Source organism: Heteronotia binoei, chromosome 11, assembly GCF_032191835.1.
Source record: "Heteronotia binoei isolate CCM8104 ecotype False Entrance Well chromosome 11, APGP_CSIRO_Hbin_v1, whole genome shotgun sequence".
NCBI classification, from domain to species: Eukaryota; Metazoa; Chordata; class Lepidosauria; order Squamata; family Gekkonidae; genus Heteronotia; species Heteronotia binoei.
In genome coordinates, this window is record NC_083233.1 from 80,830,824 (window position 1) to 80,848,326 (window position 17,503).

The following is a 17,503-nucleotide window of genomic DNA, read 5'->3' on the forward strand; positions in this document are numbered from 1 at the left end:
GTCTGTTCAGTGCCTTTTGATCCTGCCCTTTTTTCAGGGGGGGGGCCTAGAGTGGTGCCCCCAACAACTCCCCATTTCCCCGTTTTATCTGCACAACCACCCTGCAAGGGGAGCCAGAGTGAAAAGTGGGATTGCCCAGGGTCACTCTTGCAAGAGATAAAGAGAAAGCATCATCTGGGTTGTCTCTCTGCCTCGGGTTCCTAGTGGCAGCTACAAGCAGAGCCAGCTTCAAGAGGGGGTTAGATAAAAATATGGAGCTATTAGCCACAGTGTGTGTGTGTGTGTATATTGGCCACTGTGTGACACAGAGTGTTGGACTGGATGGGCCACTGGCCTGATCCAACATGGCTTCTCTTATGTGACACAGAGTGTTGGACCGGATGGGCCACTGGCCTGATCCAACATGGCTTCTCTTATGTTCTTATGGCTTGAAGGCTTGTTAATAACACAACCCATTCTGCAGAACCTGGAGGCCTTCTTCAATACATTATTGCATTCCCAGTCAGTTCCCTTAATGCTTATGAAAGAGCCCCACAGTTATAACTTGTTGGTAATTCATTTAGGCCAGGGGTGGCCAAACTTGCTTAATGTAAGAACCACATAGAATAAGCATCAGAGGTTTGAGAACTGCAAGACACGAACGTCAGACATTCGAGAGCCACTAGAAGGCAGGCTGGCAAATAGATGGGGAGAGAGAGGTGGAAAGAAAGCAACTTTAACTTTAAATGCATTCTTCAAGCCCGCTGGCTGGCTTGGCTTGGCGGAGTGATTTAAAGAGAGCAATGCCTTCTTCTCCAAGCTGGCTGACGGGGCAGTGGGGGCTTCAAGAGCCACAGTTTGGCCACCCTTGGCTTAGGCAAATTGGAGATCAGATTATTTTTGCAATCATTTCTGTGAATTTTTTTTAAAGTGATTTTAGATAAGTTGCTTAAGGGTTTTGAAAAGCGCGTGTCACTGTTAAGATAGGCTGTTGTTTTCCATTGTGCGGCTAAGAGAGAACTGATCTGGAACCCACACAGCATAAATGCAAAGGTAGGAAGGCCATGAACTGGAGGGAAGGGGGGGAAGAATGCTTCAGAGCAGGGGCGGCCAACGGGAGCTCTCCAGATGTTTTCTGCCTACAACTCCCTACAGTTTCTTGCCTACAATTGGCCATGCTGGCTGGGGCTGATGGGAGTTGTAGGCAAAAAACATCTGGAGAGCGAACGTCGGCCACCCCTGCTTCAGGGTCCGGGCGGCTCCATTTCTAGAAGCTCTTTAACAATGCCGTGTGTGGGCCTCTGTATAAAGCTGCATGAAGCCAGAGAACAACAATGCTGTGTTTAGAATACGGGCATGTGAGTCATACGCTTGCGAGCTGCGGTGGGTCTCTCAAATGCATCAGTTCCCCTTCTTCTGCCTCAGCCTGTTGAGTTCAATCAGATCACGTAGATTTCCTGCCTTGCCCTGGGTGGCGCAGGCTGGCCTCCTCTCTTCAGATCTCAGGAGCTCAGGAGGGTCAGCCCTGGTTAGTCTCTGGATGGGAAACTGCTCAAGGCCAAGGATTGCCTGGAGGGAATTTGACAGCGCCTCCCACCACCAAATAGATTTCTTTGGAATGATGCCAGCGGCAGGGAAACAGGGCTGGTCCTGAGGTTAGGAGCAGGGAATGTGAGTAGGCGGGGAATATAAATCAGCATGCCGGGGAAAGGAAAACAGAAAGTGACCTTTTTTTCCTCCCCGTCTCCTCCCAGTTCCTGGAAGAAGTGAGCACGATGGCTGCAGTGGCAGAAGAGGAAAGTGAAACCCAGCTGTGCAGCAACTGGTAAGAAGACTGAAGGGCCAGGCTGAAGGAGGGGCGTTTGTTCCAGCTCTGCCTGCTCTCCTCTGGATTAGGGTTTGCAGTCAGAATGGGTTATCTTTTGTGTTTCTGAGATGTGATGTTCAGAAAGATTGCAGCTTCTTAGATCAGCGGACCCCAACCTTTTGGGCACCAGGGACTGGTTTTGTGGAAGACAATTTTTCCATGAGGGGGGGTGGGTGGGGGCAATGGTTTCTGGATGATACAGTTGTGCACTTTATTTCTATTAGTTTGGGGTAGTAGTGAAGTGTGTGGACTCTTATGTGGGAGAACCAGGTTTGATTCCCCACTCCCCCACTCGCAGCTGCCGGAATGGTCTTGGGTCAGCCAGAGCTCTCGGAGAAGTTGTCCTTAAAAGGACAGTTGCTGTGAGAGCTCTCTCAGTCCCACTCACCTCACAGGGTGTCTGTTTGAGGGAAGGAGATAAAGGAGATTGTGAGCCGCTCTGAGTCTGATTCAGAGAGGAGGGCGGGGTATAAAGCGATGGTGTTCTAAATTCTTGGGACAGGATTGGTGGGAGTGGGCTAGAAGCTGAGAAGGAAAGTGTCAAGCATCGATATTTCTCAATAATCAGTCTTTTGTTGTTAAATCCAAAGTTGCTTTATTGTAGAAACTCTGAAGTTTTACCAAGGACAGAATCCTTAGAAGTAATGACGTATACATGATTGCACTGTTACTATATAGGATTACTTCAAAGGATAGCATACAGATGCTGTTTGAGTCATGGGTTCAAAGGTTAGTACATAGTATCTATTTTACTACTAAGGAATTTAGGTTATTAAAAACATCTCCCTTTCTCACACTTCTTCCAGACCTGATAAGAACTGTCTGTGTGAATGTGGAGGAGAGGCACCTCACAGCCAGGCTGCAGCGTTAACATCCTTGGGCTAGATGGATTTACTGTTTGCCCAACCGCTGAAAATAGGAAGGGAGGCGGTGGATACTAGCAGCCTGCTTTCTGTCTAAGAACCCATCACTGTATTTAGAAATATGTATGCTTGACAGAAGGCAGGGGCAGTAAAGGAGGGCCAAGGGAGCTGCAGACCCATGGCGGGGGGACCAGGACCAGACCGCTTAGTGCTGAACAGCTACTGCAGACCTGGTGGGATGGGAAGTATCAGTGGGAGGCTCCATCCTGGTTGCAAACTCTGTAGAAAGGTCAGATCAAAAGCATGAGGCATTTCTCAAGGTGGAGAAGAAAACAAGACAGAAGATGATGATACTGGATTTATGTCCCGCCCTCCACTCAGAGAGGCCTACAGTCTCCTTTCCCTTCCTCCCCCACAACAGACACCCTGCGAGGTGGGTGGGACTGAGAGGGCTCTCCCAGCAGCTGCCCTTTCAAGGACAGAGTCTCAGAAAGGCCTACAGTCTCCTTTCCCTTCCTCACCCACCACAGACACCCTGCGAGGTGGGTGGGGCTGAGAGGGCTCTCCCAGCAGCTGCCCTTTCAAGGACAGAGTCTCAGAGAGGCCTACAGTCTCCTTTCCCTTCCTCCCCCACAACAGACACCCTGCGAGATGGGTGGGGCTGAGAGGGCTCTCCCAGCAGCTGTCCTTTCAAGAACAACCTCTATGAGAGCTCTGGCTGACCCAAGGCCATTCCAGCAGGTGCAAGTGGAGGAGTGGGGAATCAAACCCGGTTCTCCCAGATAAGAGAGCTCTGGCTGACCCAAGGCCATTCCAGCAGCTGCAAGTGGAGGAGTTGGGAATCAAACCCGGTTCTCCCTGATAAGAGAGCTATGGCTGACCCAAGGCCATTCCAGCAGCTGCAAGTGGAGGAGTGGGGAATCCAACCTGGTTCTCCCAGATAAGAGAGCTCTGGCTGACCGAAGGCCATTCTAGCAGCTGCAAGTGGAGGAGTTGGGAATCAAACCCGGTTCTCCCTGATAAGAGAGCTCTGGCTGACCCAAGGCCATTCCAGCAGGTGCAAGTGGAGGAGTGGGGAATCCAACCCGGTTCTCCCAGATAAGAGAGCTCTGGCTGACCCAAGGCCATTCCAGCAGCTGCAAGTGGAGGAGTGGGGAATCCAACCCGGTTCTCCCAGATAAGAGAGCTCTGGCTGACCCAAGGCCATTCCAGCAGCTGCAAGTGGAGGAGTGGGGAATCCAACCCGGTTCTCCCAGATAAGAGAGCTCTGGCTGACCCAAGGCCATTCCAGCAGCTGCAAGTGGAGGAGTGGGGAATCCAACCCGGTTCTCCCAGATAAGAGAGCTCTGGCTGACCCAAGGCCATTCCAGCAGCTGCAAGTGGAGGAGTGGGGAATCCAACCCGGTTCTCCCAGATAAGAGAGCTCTGGCTGACCCAAGGCCATTCCAGCAGCTGCAAGTGGAGGAGTGGGGAATCAAACCCGGTTCTCCCAGATAAAGAGTCCACATACTTAACCACTACACCAAACTGGCTGTCACTACACCAGCCAGTACACCAAACCGATAGTGTGAATATTGTGATACTGGGTCACTGCAGTTCTACTTTGACTGGGCAAATGTGTGAAGGTTTCCAGACACTGTAAATGACTGCCCTGGAGTGGCTGATCGCAGAGCCATCTAGGGGTGTAGCAGCTTTGGGCTTGTTTCTGACTAGGCTCACGATCGGATGCCCGTTACAGACAACCAGGGCTTTTCTTTTTTTAATCAGGAACTCCTCTGCATCTTGGCCACACACCCCTGGTGTAACCAGTCCTCCTGGAGCTTCCAGGGCTCTTCGTAGAGGGCTTACTTGAAGCTGCTGGAGGATTGGCTGAATCAGGGGTTTGTGGCCTAATATCCAAAGGAGTTCCTGCTCCAAAAAAAGCCCTGGAGACAACAAACTGGAAATAGGGGCCATAATGCTATTAAGTTCAGCATTCACGAAATATCTTATTTCTGCAGGGAGGGGAAAGTCTGTTAGATGACAAAAGGGAAGGGGGCACAAAACATGGATTCCTACCATGAGCCATTAACCATTCAGGGAGGAAGGTTATGTCAAAGATTACACTTGGACTCACAAGCATTAGCTAAAAGCAAGCCTTGTGCACTAATTTTTTAAAAATAGTAATATTATTAGGAGAGCCATCTTAAGCAGGTCAACTGGGAAGTAAGTCTTGCGTTATTCCAGGGGTGGCCAAACCGTGGCTCAGGAGCCATATGTGGCTCTTTCACATACATTGTGTGACTCTTGAAGCTTCCACCACCTCATCAGCCAGCATGGAGAAGGCATTTGTCTCTTTAAATTACTTCTCCAAGCCAGCCATGGCTCAGAGAATGCATTTAAAGTTGCTTTCTTTCCACCTCTCCCTCCCTCCCCCCATCTATTTGCTTGCCTTCCTTGTGGCTCTCAAGCATCCGACGTTCAAGTCTTGCGGCTCTCAAACATCTGATGTTTATTCTAAGTGGCTCTTACGTTAAGCAAGTTTGGCCACCCCTGTGTTATTCAGTGGGCTCACTCTCAAGAAGGCACCTTCAGGGCCCAGAAGTTTTGATTCCAAGCCACTGCCCCAAAGCCCTTCCGTTGCTGCTTCCTCGGTGCCTTCTCTAAGTGCCCTCTGTCTCTTACCAGCAAAAAGGACATTCCCGTGGCGAACTTCACCATCCACGAGATCCACTGCAGCAGGAACATTGGGGTTTGCCATTTCTGCCAGGAGTCTGTCCCTAAGTCAGAGATGAAGAACCACATGGAACTGGAGCACACCCAGGTGACCGAGGAGCATCACCCGTTCTCCTCCATGGTTTGTTTCCTCCTCGGGTAGGTGGCTTTTGCCCTGACATTTTATCTGTTTTGTTTTCTCATTGCAGGTTACCTGCAAATGCAGCAGGAAGATGGAAAGAGGTGACTTACCGGAGCATGAGGTTAGTTAGCTGAATCTTGGGAGGTGTGGTGGCTTAAGGCGTGCAGTTGTTCTGCAGAAGTGAGCGGAGTCCCAGCGGAATGGCCAGTGACCCGGCTGTTGTAGCCCCCCCCTTCCTGGTTTTTGCTAGCTAGAGGAGAGCTGAGTGTTTCAGACGGAATGGCTGGTGCTGGTGGCTTGGTGCACATCTCCAAACGCAGGGTGGGCTAGGAATGTATTTGCAGAGGCCTAGCCATGTTAGCTTGTGGTAACCAAATGAACAGAAGTCGTCGAGGGGCACCTGGAACCTTGTTTATTTCAATATGAGACTGTGTCTTGTTTCTTCAGATCTGGTGTGACTCTTGAAAGCTGATACTGAAGTAAACTATTACGTTAGTCTTTCTGCTAGCATAGCTGCCTTGCTGGAATCTGTTGTTTTTAGATGCGGGAGCCTTAACAAAGGGTCCCATATGCCGGTTTGGTTTTTTGACCCCCCAGTTTGTACATAGAGACAACTTAGGAGAATATCTGAGTGGGTTCAGATGAGCAGCTGAGGTGGCAGGGAGGTCGTGTGAGTGCGCTGGGGCAGTGCTGCCAAGGGGTACAGTAGCTGCTCAAAAGGGCCCTTTTTCTCAAAGTGCTTGGTGAGCTCCTTTCGTGTGCTGTTTGTGTGAAAGCAGCCCTTTCTGCAGGCAGTTAGCCTGGTGCAGCGTGTGCCTCGCCCTCTGTGCCGCAGCAGTCCTTCAAAAATCTCCCTTTACGACCTTCCCAAGTGCCTTCATTTGCCTGCATCCTGGTGCAACGCGCTGCAGCTGTTGACCCGCTGGGCTTTCTTTTCCTAGGCCTCGGCCTGCCCTTTGCGGCTTGCCACCTGCCAGCACTGTGACTTGGAGCTCGCATTCCACAAGCTGCAGGAGCACTTGGACTACTGCGGCACCCGGACTGAGCAGTGCAGCAGATGCAGCCGCAACGTGATGCTGAAGGACCTGAAGGAGCATCCCGAGGACTGTGGGAAGAGGGCCGAAGAAAGCCAGATCGGCCCACCCAAGCCCTGCTTGAATTCCGAGGCGTCTTTGCGAAACATCCCGACGATCAGAAACGTCCTTCATTCCGACAGCCCGCTGGGGGGCCCCCCAAGGATGAACCGGCTTCCGGAGAGCAGACTTTACAATCGCCTTTCAGACCAACAGCCTCCCAGGAATCCTCCCCGAAGGAACGTAGACCTGTCGCAGCCGGCTGGAAGTCAAGGTGATGGCCTCCGAAGAGAACTGCTTGACCTTTTGTAAAAAAACCCCTTTTGAGGATTCAAAGTGCTTTAGTTCAGTGGGCAGCACTGAACCTCTTCTGTGCCGCTGCTCTCAGCTGCACCAGATTTCTAGTTGTAACCCTCCCGCCGTGTGTGAACGCTGGCCTTTGGGTTGCTGGGCAAGCACACGAGCCGCCTTTTCTGCTCAATTCCCTTGTTCTCACAAGATCTGAAAGTGGTCTGCTGCTGTTTGCTGTGTCTGAGTGGGCCACTCCCAGGCAGAAAAGGCTTTTGGCTAGAATGTCCCTTTCCCAGGGCCTGCTCATCCACTAGGCATTCTAGGCAGTTACCTAGGGCGCCGGCAGGGCAGAGGCGCAGAATTCGGCCTCTCCCCCCCCCCCCCTCCTTAGGCAAACGCCTAGTTTGCCTGCTCACCAGCCTCCTCCCTCCCTCCCTTCCCCAACAGGTCAGTTTCAGTGCCGGGGAACAGTGCCACACTCCCCAGTGGGCCATCTGGAAGAGTTCGACCCAGAGGTCGAAGGTCACTAGTTTAGGGGATGGGGCTTAGCCTGCAGATGGGGCGCCCCCTCTTTTTGTGCTCATAAACCCCGTTTAGTGGCAGCTGCTGTCGAGGTAGTGGAGAGGAGAGAGACTGTGGCAGAGAAGGAGGGAGGGAAGGAGAGCCTGGCCTTGCGGCTGATGGGGAGTCTTGGGTGTGGACTGACCGTCAGAGGCTCCTGGGCAGTTGTGAATTCAGGAGTCAGGTCCGCCATGAAGGCTACAGCAGCCGGAGGCCAGGTCTCTCCTGAAGCTCCTAGGAAAGTCTTTGCACAAGTTCATCACATCCACAAATTTGCACTTGTGCGACTTTTTTTACCCTCACAAATGCAACGCTGGCTGGTGATGATAAAAACATGTGTTTTGTTTTATCCGTAAGTCCCCTGCCTCCCTTCCGTGGAAAGGTGGCTCCCATCTGGATTTGCTGAGCTTCGAGAATGCATGCGTTCGGTCTGTTCTGCCAGTTTTCTAATAGGATCCAAGCGGCCTGTATTTCCTTGTGTGCCGTAACGAAAGCAAACATCCACGAGAACATCTGAGGGCTCCAGTAAGCCCTGCTCGGCTCTCCTCCGTAACTCCACCTTGTGCATTTCTTTGAATGTTGCTCTCTGGCTGCCTGTTCTGGAATGATGGGGATGCTCTTGATAGGCCTGAAACCGCCCTGACCTCTTTCAAAGAGGAGAGCGAAAGCAGGCAAGAGGGCCTGGCTGATCTTGAAGGGAGAGAGTTGCCCGTTATAGAGGTCAGAACCAATTTCTCGCAGCGAACCAAAAACCCAGTGCCGGATTAACCCTGTGGAGGCCCCTAGGCAGCCAAAAGCCTTTGCAAATTACCTCCGAGTCAGAGCATCTGCTCCACTCCCCCGGCCGCAGCGTGCAGGCCCCTTCTCCAAAGCCCCTTTGACAACACTGTGGGGAGGCCGAGAGAGGCGAACTTGGCTCCGCCGTCACCAGCAGCTGCACCAGGCAAGTTGGGCAAAAAGCAGCTCAGTCGCTGGCTACACGTGCAGGCTCAGAGTGCTGCAAGCAGGGGGGAGGCCGTGGGGGAAAAGCCAGCCCCGGGGGGCCCCTAGGGCAGTGCCTCCTTGGCCTAATTGTTAAGCCAAAAACACACCTGGAAGGCTGACGCATCAGGTACTTTCAAGACCGTCCCGATGGTTCGGCTCAAAGCGCTTCTGCGTAAGTCTTAATAGCCGCTTGTGTTCCTTCCTCATGAAGATCGCCTGGAGAAGACAACCAACACCTTGGCCTTTGGAGCCAGAGACCCTGACTGCCACCTGGATTACCTCTTGGCCCTGAGCTTGCAGCGGGACGGTTCCCCCCACGGCCGCAGCGCAGCCGAGCTCCAGAGGGAGGTCTGGAAGAACATCTTCCCCGCAAGGACGAGCACCATGGGCAATTCCCTTGAGGCGAATGACTTTGGGATCTTCTCTCGGGACTTGCTGGGATCCGTGGACCTGTCCAACAAGTCAAAAGGTAAGCTCGTCGAGCAGCACACTGAAAATGCGTCACTGCCGTTGGTTGTGGAATGCTTGGCTAGCATTTGGGGAGCATAGCCGAACGAAAGATAAGCAGCTTGCAAACACTGTAACTTGGGTCGGGGAGGTAGCAAGTTACAGTTACAGAGCCAGTTTAGTGTCGTGATTAAGTGCACGGACTCTTATCTGGGAGAACCGGGTTTGATTCCCCGCTCCTCCACTTGCAGCTGCTGGAATGGCCTTGGGTCAGCCAGAGCTCTTGCAGGAGTTGTCCTTGAAAGGTCAGCTGCGGTGAGAGCTCTCTCAGCCCCACCCACCTCACAGGGTGTCTGTTGTGGGGGAGGAAGATAAAGAAGATTGTAGGCTGCTCTGAGTCTCTGATTCAGGGAGAAGGGCGGGGTATAAATCTGCTGTCTTCTCCTTCTCCACTCCTCCACTTGCACCTGCTGGAATGGCCTTGGGTCAGCCATAGCTCTGGCAGAGGTTGTCCCTGAAAGGGCAGCTGCTGTGAGAGCCCTCTCCAGCCCCACCCACCTCACAGGGTGTCTGTTGTGGGGGGAGAAGACATAGGAGATTGTAAGCCGCTCTGAGTCTCTGATTCAGGGAGAAGGGCGGGGAATAAATCTGCAGTCGTCTTCTTCTTCAGGTTGAATCGGCTGGAAAGAAAAACTGGAACCAGTTCCAGAAATAGGCTGTATGTGAATGAGACCCATTGGTAGGAAGGGGATAGAGGATCCCTGGAGGCTTGTGGGGCTTTAGACCCAGGGAGCTGAAAGGAGTGGGGGGGGGGCTTGATTTCCCTTCTAGCAGGGGCACTTTAGTGGGTCTCGGGGTTGACCTGCCACATGAGGTGCCCTTGCTGGGCCTCTCTCCCCATTGGGTTGTTCTACTAGACCTGTCCCAGCTCGGTAGCCTCATCTTGCCCCCATCCCCAGCTCCTCCTTTAGGTCTCTCTTCCTGCTTTGAACCTCCTCGACTTTGCTCAGCCACCTTGCGTTGCTGACACCCTCCCCCCCCCGACTTTGCCCTTTTCATCCCCAGGGCTCAAGCCCAACACTACCCCTCCCTTCTCAGAGCCTTTTTGCGCTCTTAACCCTCCTGTGCTTTGCCTCACTCCAGCTGGATTTGCATAGAGCTGCTGCCGTCTTTTCAGGAGGTGCTTTTGCCCCATCCTGGAGCATCTGCTGCCTTCGGTCCAGTCAGGGGGGCTTCCTTTGGCCTCCCTGCCGCCTGCAGGTCACAGTTTTTAAGGTACAGGGCAAATCTGTCTGTGCCAATTGATAAATTAAATCAAAGAGTTTCCGACTCAACATCAGGAAGAACTTCCTGACCGTTAGAGCGATTCCTCAGTGGAACAGGGTTCCTCGGGAGGTGGTGGGCTCTGCTTCCTTGGAGGTTTTTCAACAGAGGCTAGATGGCCATCTGACAGCAATGAAGATCTTGTGAATTTAGGGGGAGGTGTTTGTGAGTTTTCTGCATTGTGCAGGGGGTTGGACTAGATGACCCTGGAGGTCCCTTCCAACTCTGTGATTCTATGAACTTCCTGACTGTTAGAGGGGTTCCTCAGTGCAACAGGCTTCCTCCTTGGGAGGTGGTGGGCTCTCCTTCCTTGGAGGTTTTTAAACAGAGGCTAGATGGTCATGTGACAGCAATGAAGATCTTGTGAATTTAGGGGGAGGTGTTTGTGAGTTTCCTGCATTGTGCAGGGGGTTGGACTAGATGCCCCTGGAGGTCCCTGCCAACTCTGATTCTATGAACTGCCTGACCGTTAGAGGGGTTCCTCAGTGGAACAGGGTTCCTCGGGAGGTGGTGGGCTCTCCTTCCTTGGAGGTTTTTCAACAGAGGCTAGATGGCCCTCTGACAGCAATGAAGATCCTGTGAATTTAGGGGGAGGTGTTTGTGAGTTTCCTGCATTGTGCAGGAGGTTGGACTAGATGACCTCGGAGATCCCTTCCGACTCTTGTGATTCTATGAACTACCTGACCGTTAGAGCAGTTCCTCAGTGGAACAGGCTTCCTCCTTGGGAGGTGGTGGGCTCTCCTTCCTTGGAGGTTTTTAGACAGAGGCTAGATGGCCATCTGACAGCAATGGGATCCTGTGAATTTAGGGGGAGGTGTTTGTGGGATTCCTGCACTGTGCAGGGGGTTGGACTAGATGCCCCTGGAGGTCCCTTCCAACTCTAGGATTCTGTGATTCTAAGGGGATCCAATTAGGGGAATGTAGTGGGACCAGACCCATTTGCTGGAGCAAGAATGCACCCCAGTGACCATCAGCTGGCCTTGTTTCCTCAACTGCACAATGGGACGAGGGGTGACCCGCCTCACGGAGCGTTAGGCTCGGAGCGTGCACAAGCTGTGCCAGTCTGCAGTTGAAGAGCTTGATTCGAGTCCTGGAGCCCCTTAAAGATGCACGAGAGTTCCAGGGCATGACCTTTGGAGAGCTTCCACCCCCCCCCCCTTGAAATCTTGTTGGTCTCGAAGATTCTCTGACTGCTTCAGAAGGCAGGCCTGCTCAAGGGGTGCTGCGTTGGGGTACACGTGAATGGATAATCCCACTTCCTTTCACCTTGCAGTTGAGACTCTGCTGCCCTGTGAGTTCTGTGAAGAGCTGTACCCCGAGGAAGATCTCATCCTTCACCAGGTAGGTCTGGCCATGTCTGCCGAGGGCTCTGGCACTCTCCAAGCGGAGGGGCTGCAGTTGGCTCCCCTTGCATTGCACTGATGGGCATAATCTGCCCGACGACCCCTTTCTTCTGTGTGTCGTTTTAATCAGCGAAAGGGAGCGGGAGACAGGCAGCCAGGGAGGACCAAGGTATGGCTCCTTGAGCTGTGGGGTAAGCGTGTGGTTGTTAGTGGCGGAGATCCGTGGACTCCATCCATGTGGGGGGGAAATACGTGGTCTGTTCCTGCATGCCTTTGAGAATCCCTCCCAGGAGGAGGTCTACTCCAGGTGCCATCTTGCACAGGGAGGGAAGATCTTGCGGAGCTCTGGGTAGGGCCCCCTTGGTGGTGGTGCCACAGCAGTGGCGACACGTTTGCCGAGTTAAAAGCTCTTCAGTGTCTCAAGCGTTCCATTTTTAAATCAACAGTTGGTGCCGTATAAATATGCGATTGTCCTCTGGCTTCAGCCTTCTAAGCAAGGGAGAGCAGGGAATATTTATAATCCAGTGATTCGGAACTGAACCAAGAAACTGGAGGTCACGGCTGGGTGGGGAAAGAGACGCTTAATCTGTGCTTCCTGCAGATTGCACGGTATACCTGGAAAGGAGGAATGGGGCTTCGAGAAACATTTGAAAATGAACTTGCAGAAGCGGAGTCCGAAGGGTTCTGGGGACCTTTTCTCACGTTATCGGGTCGGGTAGAACTGTTTCTTACTTGCCCCAGGGCTCTCATGAGATGGGCGTTGATTGACACCTCCCTTCCCCAATTTTGTGTGCGGCAGACGGGGTGCAGCCCAGCCAGCGCGTTGGCTTCCTTCAGCAAGAGGAGCTCCTCCCTCCCTCGGCAAGACCCGGACGAGCGTCTCACAGACCTGTGGGAGCAGCTGCAGAAGAATCAGCCCAGTGGCCGGGAAACCTCCCTGCAGCCCGACTCGGGAGGGAGCGTCATGATTCCCTGCGAGTTCTGTGGAGTCCAGCTGGAAGAAGAGGTGCTCTTCCACCACCAGGTACGGCACTCATCACCAGTGTTCCCTCTAAGCTGCAGAGTCTTGTGAGCAAAAATTCTACTCGGTGAGCTCCTGACCTGAAAGCTGTGAGTGGCTGCATCGAGTAGTGTGCTCTGGGGTCGTCCTTCCTGAGCGAAGACAAAAATGTGTGAGCCGGGGAGGCTAAAGATCTGTGAGCTAGCTCACGCTAACTCAGCTTAGAGGGAACACTGGTTAAGGGGAGCATTTCAGGTCGATCAGGAAGGCCCGTATCCCTTGCAAGAGAACCATCCAGCATCAATACTCCTTGTAAGCTGTGGGATCTTGTGAGCAACAATTCTGCTTTGCGAGCTACTGGCTTAGCTCACAAATGCAGAGATTAGTTTGCTCTGGGGCCATTTTTCCTGAGCGGAGACAAAAATGTGGCTATTAGCCACAGTGTATGTGTGTATATAACATTTTTTGCCACTGTGTGACACAGAGTGTTGGACTTGATGGGCCGTTGGCCTGATCCAGCATGGCTTCTCTTATGTTCTTATGTGTGAGCCAAGGCTAAAAAACTGTGAGCTAGCTCACATCTTTTTGTCTTAGCTCAGGAAGGATGACCCCAGAGAACACTAATTTATGCAGCAGCTCACAACTTTAATGCTAGTAGCTCACAACTTTAATACCAGTAGCTCGCAAAGTAGGATTTTTGCTCATGAGCTTAGAGGGAACGTGGTTTGTCCCTGGCAGCGTCTGACCGGCTTAGGCAAGGAGGCTGGCCCGCTCACTCCGGGGATGGTGGCTCAGTGGTAGAGCATCTGCTTGGTAAGCAGAAGGTCCTAGGTTCAATCCGTGGCATCTCCAACTAAAAAGGGTCCAGGCAAATAGGCGTGAAAAACCTCAGCTTGAGACCCTGGGGAGCCGCTGCCAGTCTGAGTAGACAATACAGATTTTGATGGAATGAGGGTCTGATTCAGTAGAAGGCAGCTTCATATGTCCATATGTATGGGAGGGATGGAGAAAGTCCAGAGAAGGGCAACTAGAATGATTAAAGGGCTGGAGCACTTTCCCTATGAAGAAAGGTTGAAACGCTTGGGACTCTTCAGCTTGGAGAAACGTCGACTGCGGGGTGACATGATAGAGGTTTACAAGATAATGCATGGGATGGAGAAAGTAGAGAAAGAAGTACTTTTCTCCCTTTCTCACAATACAAGAACTTGTGGGCATTCGATGAAATTGCTGAGCAGACAGGTTAAAACGGATAAAAGGAAGTACTTCTTCACCCAAAGGGTGATTAACATGTGGAATTCACTGCCACAGGAGGTGGTGGCGGCCACAAGTATAGCCACCTTCAAGAAGGGTTTAGATAAAAATATGGAGCACAGGTCCACCAGTGGCTATTAGCCACAGTGTATGTGTGTATATAAAATTTTTTGCCACTGTGTGACACGGAGTGTTGGACTTGATGGGCCATTGGCCTGATCCAACATGGCTTCTCTTATGTTCTTATGATGGTGGCTCAGTGGCAGAGCATCTGCTTGGTAAGCAGAAGCTCCCAGTTTCAATCCCTGGCATCTCCAACTAAAAAGGGTCAAGGCAAATAGGTGTGGAAAACCTCAGCTGAGACCCTGGAGAGCTGCTGCCAGTCTGAGTAGATAAGTCTGACTTGATGGACCCAGGAGGGTCTGATTCAGTAGAAGGCAGCTTCATATGTTCATATGTATGGGAGGGATGGTGGCTCAACGGTAGAGTATCTGCTTGGTAAGCAAAAGGTCCCAGGTTCAATCCCCGGCATCTCCAACCAAAAAAGGTCCAGGCAAGTAGGTGTGAAAAACCTCAGCTGGAGACCCTAGAGAGCCGCTGCCAGTCTGAGTAGACAATACTGACTTTGATGGACCGAGGGTCTGAGTCAGTAGAAGGCAGCTTCATATGTTCGTGCTTCTCCGAGAAGATCCCCCAAAACCTGGCCTCCTGACTCCCCCTGCAGGACCAATGTGACCTGCGTCCAGCCACAGGAAGGACCCCATCACAGCTTGAGCCTCCAGCCAGGGGAGACTTGGATAGAACGGACTCACCGGACCTGCCCAAGAGACGCAGCCGTCATCAAGGTATCGCTGCCTGAGCGGGAAGGGGAGAAGTGCGGGCTTCGTTGGCTGGGACTGGAGGGTCCTGGGGACTAAACGATGCCTCCTTTCTCAGAGCAGGGACACCCCTCATTTGTGGAGACTGTTTGCTGCAACAGGACGGGGGAAAGGGCCGCGCGCGCTTTAGAGCGAAGGGCGAGCAGGAGCTGAAGTTCTGGCTCTGCTTCTCTCCCCTGCCGCTGATGCTTTGCGAAGCTGGCGTTTTGGAAAGGAAGCCTGCAGCCGCTGGGCTTATCCTTCCAGCGTCCGCCCCTTCCTGGTGCAGAGCTATGAGTGCGGCCAGCTCCCCGGGCCAAGGCATTCTGCCTCCTTATCGATGGCTTGTGCTTTCTACTCGGCACTCCGTTCTGCAAACGTGGCTTCAGGTGGGATTTCCCCCCCCCCCCGTACTGCTCCAGGAGAAGTCTCACCTCGGTACCTCGAGGAGTTCAGGCAACAGAGGCCTCCCCAGCCGGTTGGCCAGAGCCCCTCTCCTCGGGGCAACCCAGCCACTGCCAACAACAGAAGAGAGACTGCCGTCGGCCCGCCGGAGCGAGGGAAGACCAAGAACCAGGCAGACGGGGGCAAAGGAGAGAAAGGGCAGCACCGGAGCCCAATGGACAGGATGGCAGAGTTTCGCGGACCTGTGCCAGCAAGGCATCCCCCTCGCAACTTTCCTCCCAGCGGTTACGTGCCAAGCTTCCCTGTGGCAGTTCCAGCACGACCCAGGTAGAGTGCCCCGGGAAAGCGCAGGTGCCCCCCTAGGCTGGAAGCACTTCAGGTTTCCATTAGGGATCGACTGCGCCTGCCGCCCCATAGGCCGGCAGGGCTTTCGGGCAGCTTCAAGTGGCGTCCTGGGGTCCCCCCGCCCCCTTTTCCACATGCGGAGGAGCAGCAGGAGCACACGAGGCTCGGGGGGGGGGGGCGGCGGTCTTTCAGAAGCCACGCCGTGCTCTGCCCTTGAGGCCGGCCAGTTTGCTTGGGCTTGCGGTCGTCCGCAAAAACCCCAGGAGGCGTGGGTTTTCCCTCCCACGGAGTCAGTGAAGAAGAACAGGAGAGCTACGCTTGGGAGAGGGAGGGAATGAGACGGTTGCAACCAAGACAGAAGAGGAGGTCGTCTGTGCTCCCAACGGGTAGGGGGACATCCAGCCACCCCCCCCCCCCCAAATCGCCCTTTCATGAAGCTTGTAACTCAGAAGTGATTCTCAGGTTGCCCTCCTGGTGCTCTCTCTGTCCCCCCCCCCCCCCAGGCTGAGAAGCGAAGGTGGCACGACTCCCCCTGGGCCTGCCCACTACAGCAGCAGCAGCAGCAGGGTAAGGCCAACTCGCGGGGCTCACTTGCCTGGGGCCACAGGGCAGGGCTCTCAGGCTCCCCCACTCCCAGCACCGAAGTTGGCTCGGGCGTGGCCTTGGCCTCATCGCGTGCTCTCAGCCTGGCCTGCCTCACAGGGTGGGTGGGAGGGAATGGAAGGGAGAGCCGCTCCGATGACCTCGGCTGCTTTGGGTCCCAGCTAAGAAGAGAAGCGGGATATAAAGGCACGCATGCTGGCCTAGTCCCTTTTCAGCAGGGAGCCCCACCCGCCTCCTCTCCCCTCCCCCTGAAGCTTGGGAAAGGCCTCCCTCCGCTCACCTCCCGGTGTTCTTTCTCGCAGGCAAAACCGTGGCAGAGGGACTCGGGCTACCCTGACAAAGAAGAGTAGGAGGGTGTCGCCACCGCCTGCGTTTCTTTTGGCACAAAGGATGTTTGCACCAGTATTGGTCTGAATGTAGGTGGTTTGCTTTGGGGGGTGGGTCCCTCCCACAGCTGCAGGGCAGAGAACGTGGCAGCAGGAAACGCCTGTTTGTGTTGTGTTCCTCAATGTGCACCGTGTTCATGGGCCGGGCAGACTGTCTCGGCTTATTTGCTTAGCGATCGTATGGCTTCGGAGGGTCTCGGGTGACCTGCTTTGGTAGCGCTTGCCCTTAAGAAACTCTTAAGAGCCCAAGAGGCTTTTGAGCTCAGTCAGTAGTACGCGAATAGCTTGAGGCTGGTCCGGAAAGCAGAGGAGTCCCCACAAGAGAGGCTGGAAGGTCCACTGCTGCCTTGCGCTCTTTCGGGGAGAATTTCTCCTCTTGCACTCGGCCAGTTGGGCTGAGTTCCTAACGAAGTCTCTGACCAATCAAGAAGAGAGAAACGCAGGGAAAAGCCATAATCCATGGCGGGTGAGCCTTTAAAGGTCTTGTTCTTTCTTTAATACCAGAAGTGCCCAGTTAAATTTCCTAAGAATTGAGGCAGGTTTTGACAGAAAATCAACTTGCGCTCCTCCTCCCCGTGCTGACTGTTCTGTAGTAGAGAATGTCCATTTTAAATTTCTTGTAATAAAAATTTGTATTTACCAGCTTTCTGTCTGCCATCTCTTTTAACAACCGCTAATACTGGCCTGTCCCTCCACAGCCTGGTTTATTTTACTGCTGCTGCTTGAAGGGGACGGTAGTAGGGGGAGGGACGGTAGCTCAGTGGTAGAGCATCTGTTTGGTAAGCAGAAGGTCCCAGGTTCAATCCCCGGCATCTCCAAAAAAGGGCCCAGGCAAATAGGCGTGAAAAACCTCAGCTTGAGACCCTGGAGAGCCATGAATGGGGCTGTGGCTCAGTGGCAGAGCATCTGCTTGGGAAGCAGAAGGTCCCAGGTTCAATCCCCGGCATCTCCAACTAAAAAGGGTCCAGGCAAGTAGGCATGAAAAACCTCAGCTTGAGACCCTGGAGAGCCATGAATGGGGCTGTGGCTCAGTGGTAGAGCATCTGCTTGAGAAGCAGATGGTCCCAGGTTCAATCCCTGGCATCTCCA

General features: G+C 53.4%; 1 protein-coding gene and 1 non-coding gene across 2 annotated transcripts; both read left to right on the forward strand.

Annotated features, from left to right (window-relative positions):
- Nucleotides 1-1,698: 1,698 nt before the first annotated feature.
- Nucleotides 1,699-17,058, forward strand: TRAFD1 (TRAF-type zinc finger domain containing 1). Its single transcript, XM_060250368.1, has 11 exons — nucleotides 1,699-1,804; nucleotides 5,377-5,512; nucleotides 5,613-5,666; nucleotides 6,487-6,892; nucleotides 8,666-8,923; nucleotides 11,498-11,565; nucleotides 12,367-12,591; nucleotides 14,543-14,663; nucleotides 15,098-15,407; nucleotides 15,929-15,992; nucleotides 16,331-17,058. The coding sequence occupies exons 1-11, from the start codon at nucleotides 1,755-1,757 to the stop codon at nucleotides 16,376-16,378; spliced, it is 1,740 nt and encodes a 579-aa protein (XP_060106351.1). The 5' UTR covers nucleotides 1,699-1,754; the 3' UTR covers nucleotides 16,379-17,058.
- Nucleotides 17,059-17,431: 373 nt separating this feature from the next.
- Nucleotides 17,432-17,503, forward strand: TRNAL-GAG (transfer RNA leucine (anticodon GAG)). Its single transcript has one exon. It is a non-coding gene; the product is annotated as a tRNA-Leu (tRNA).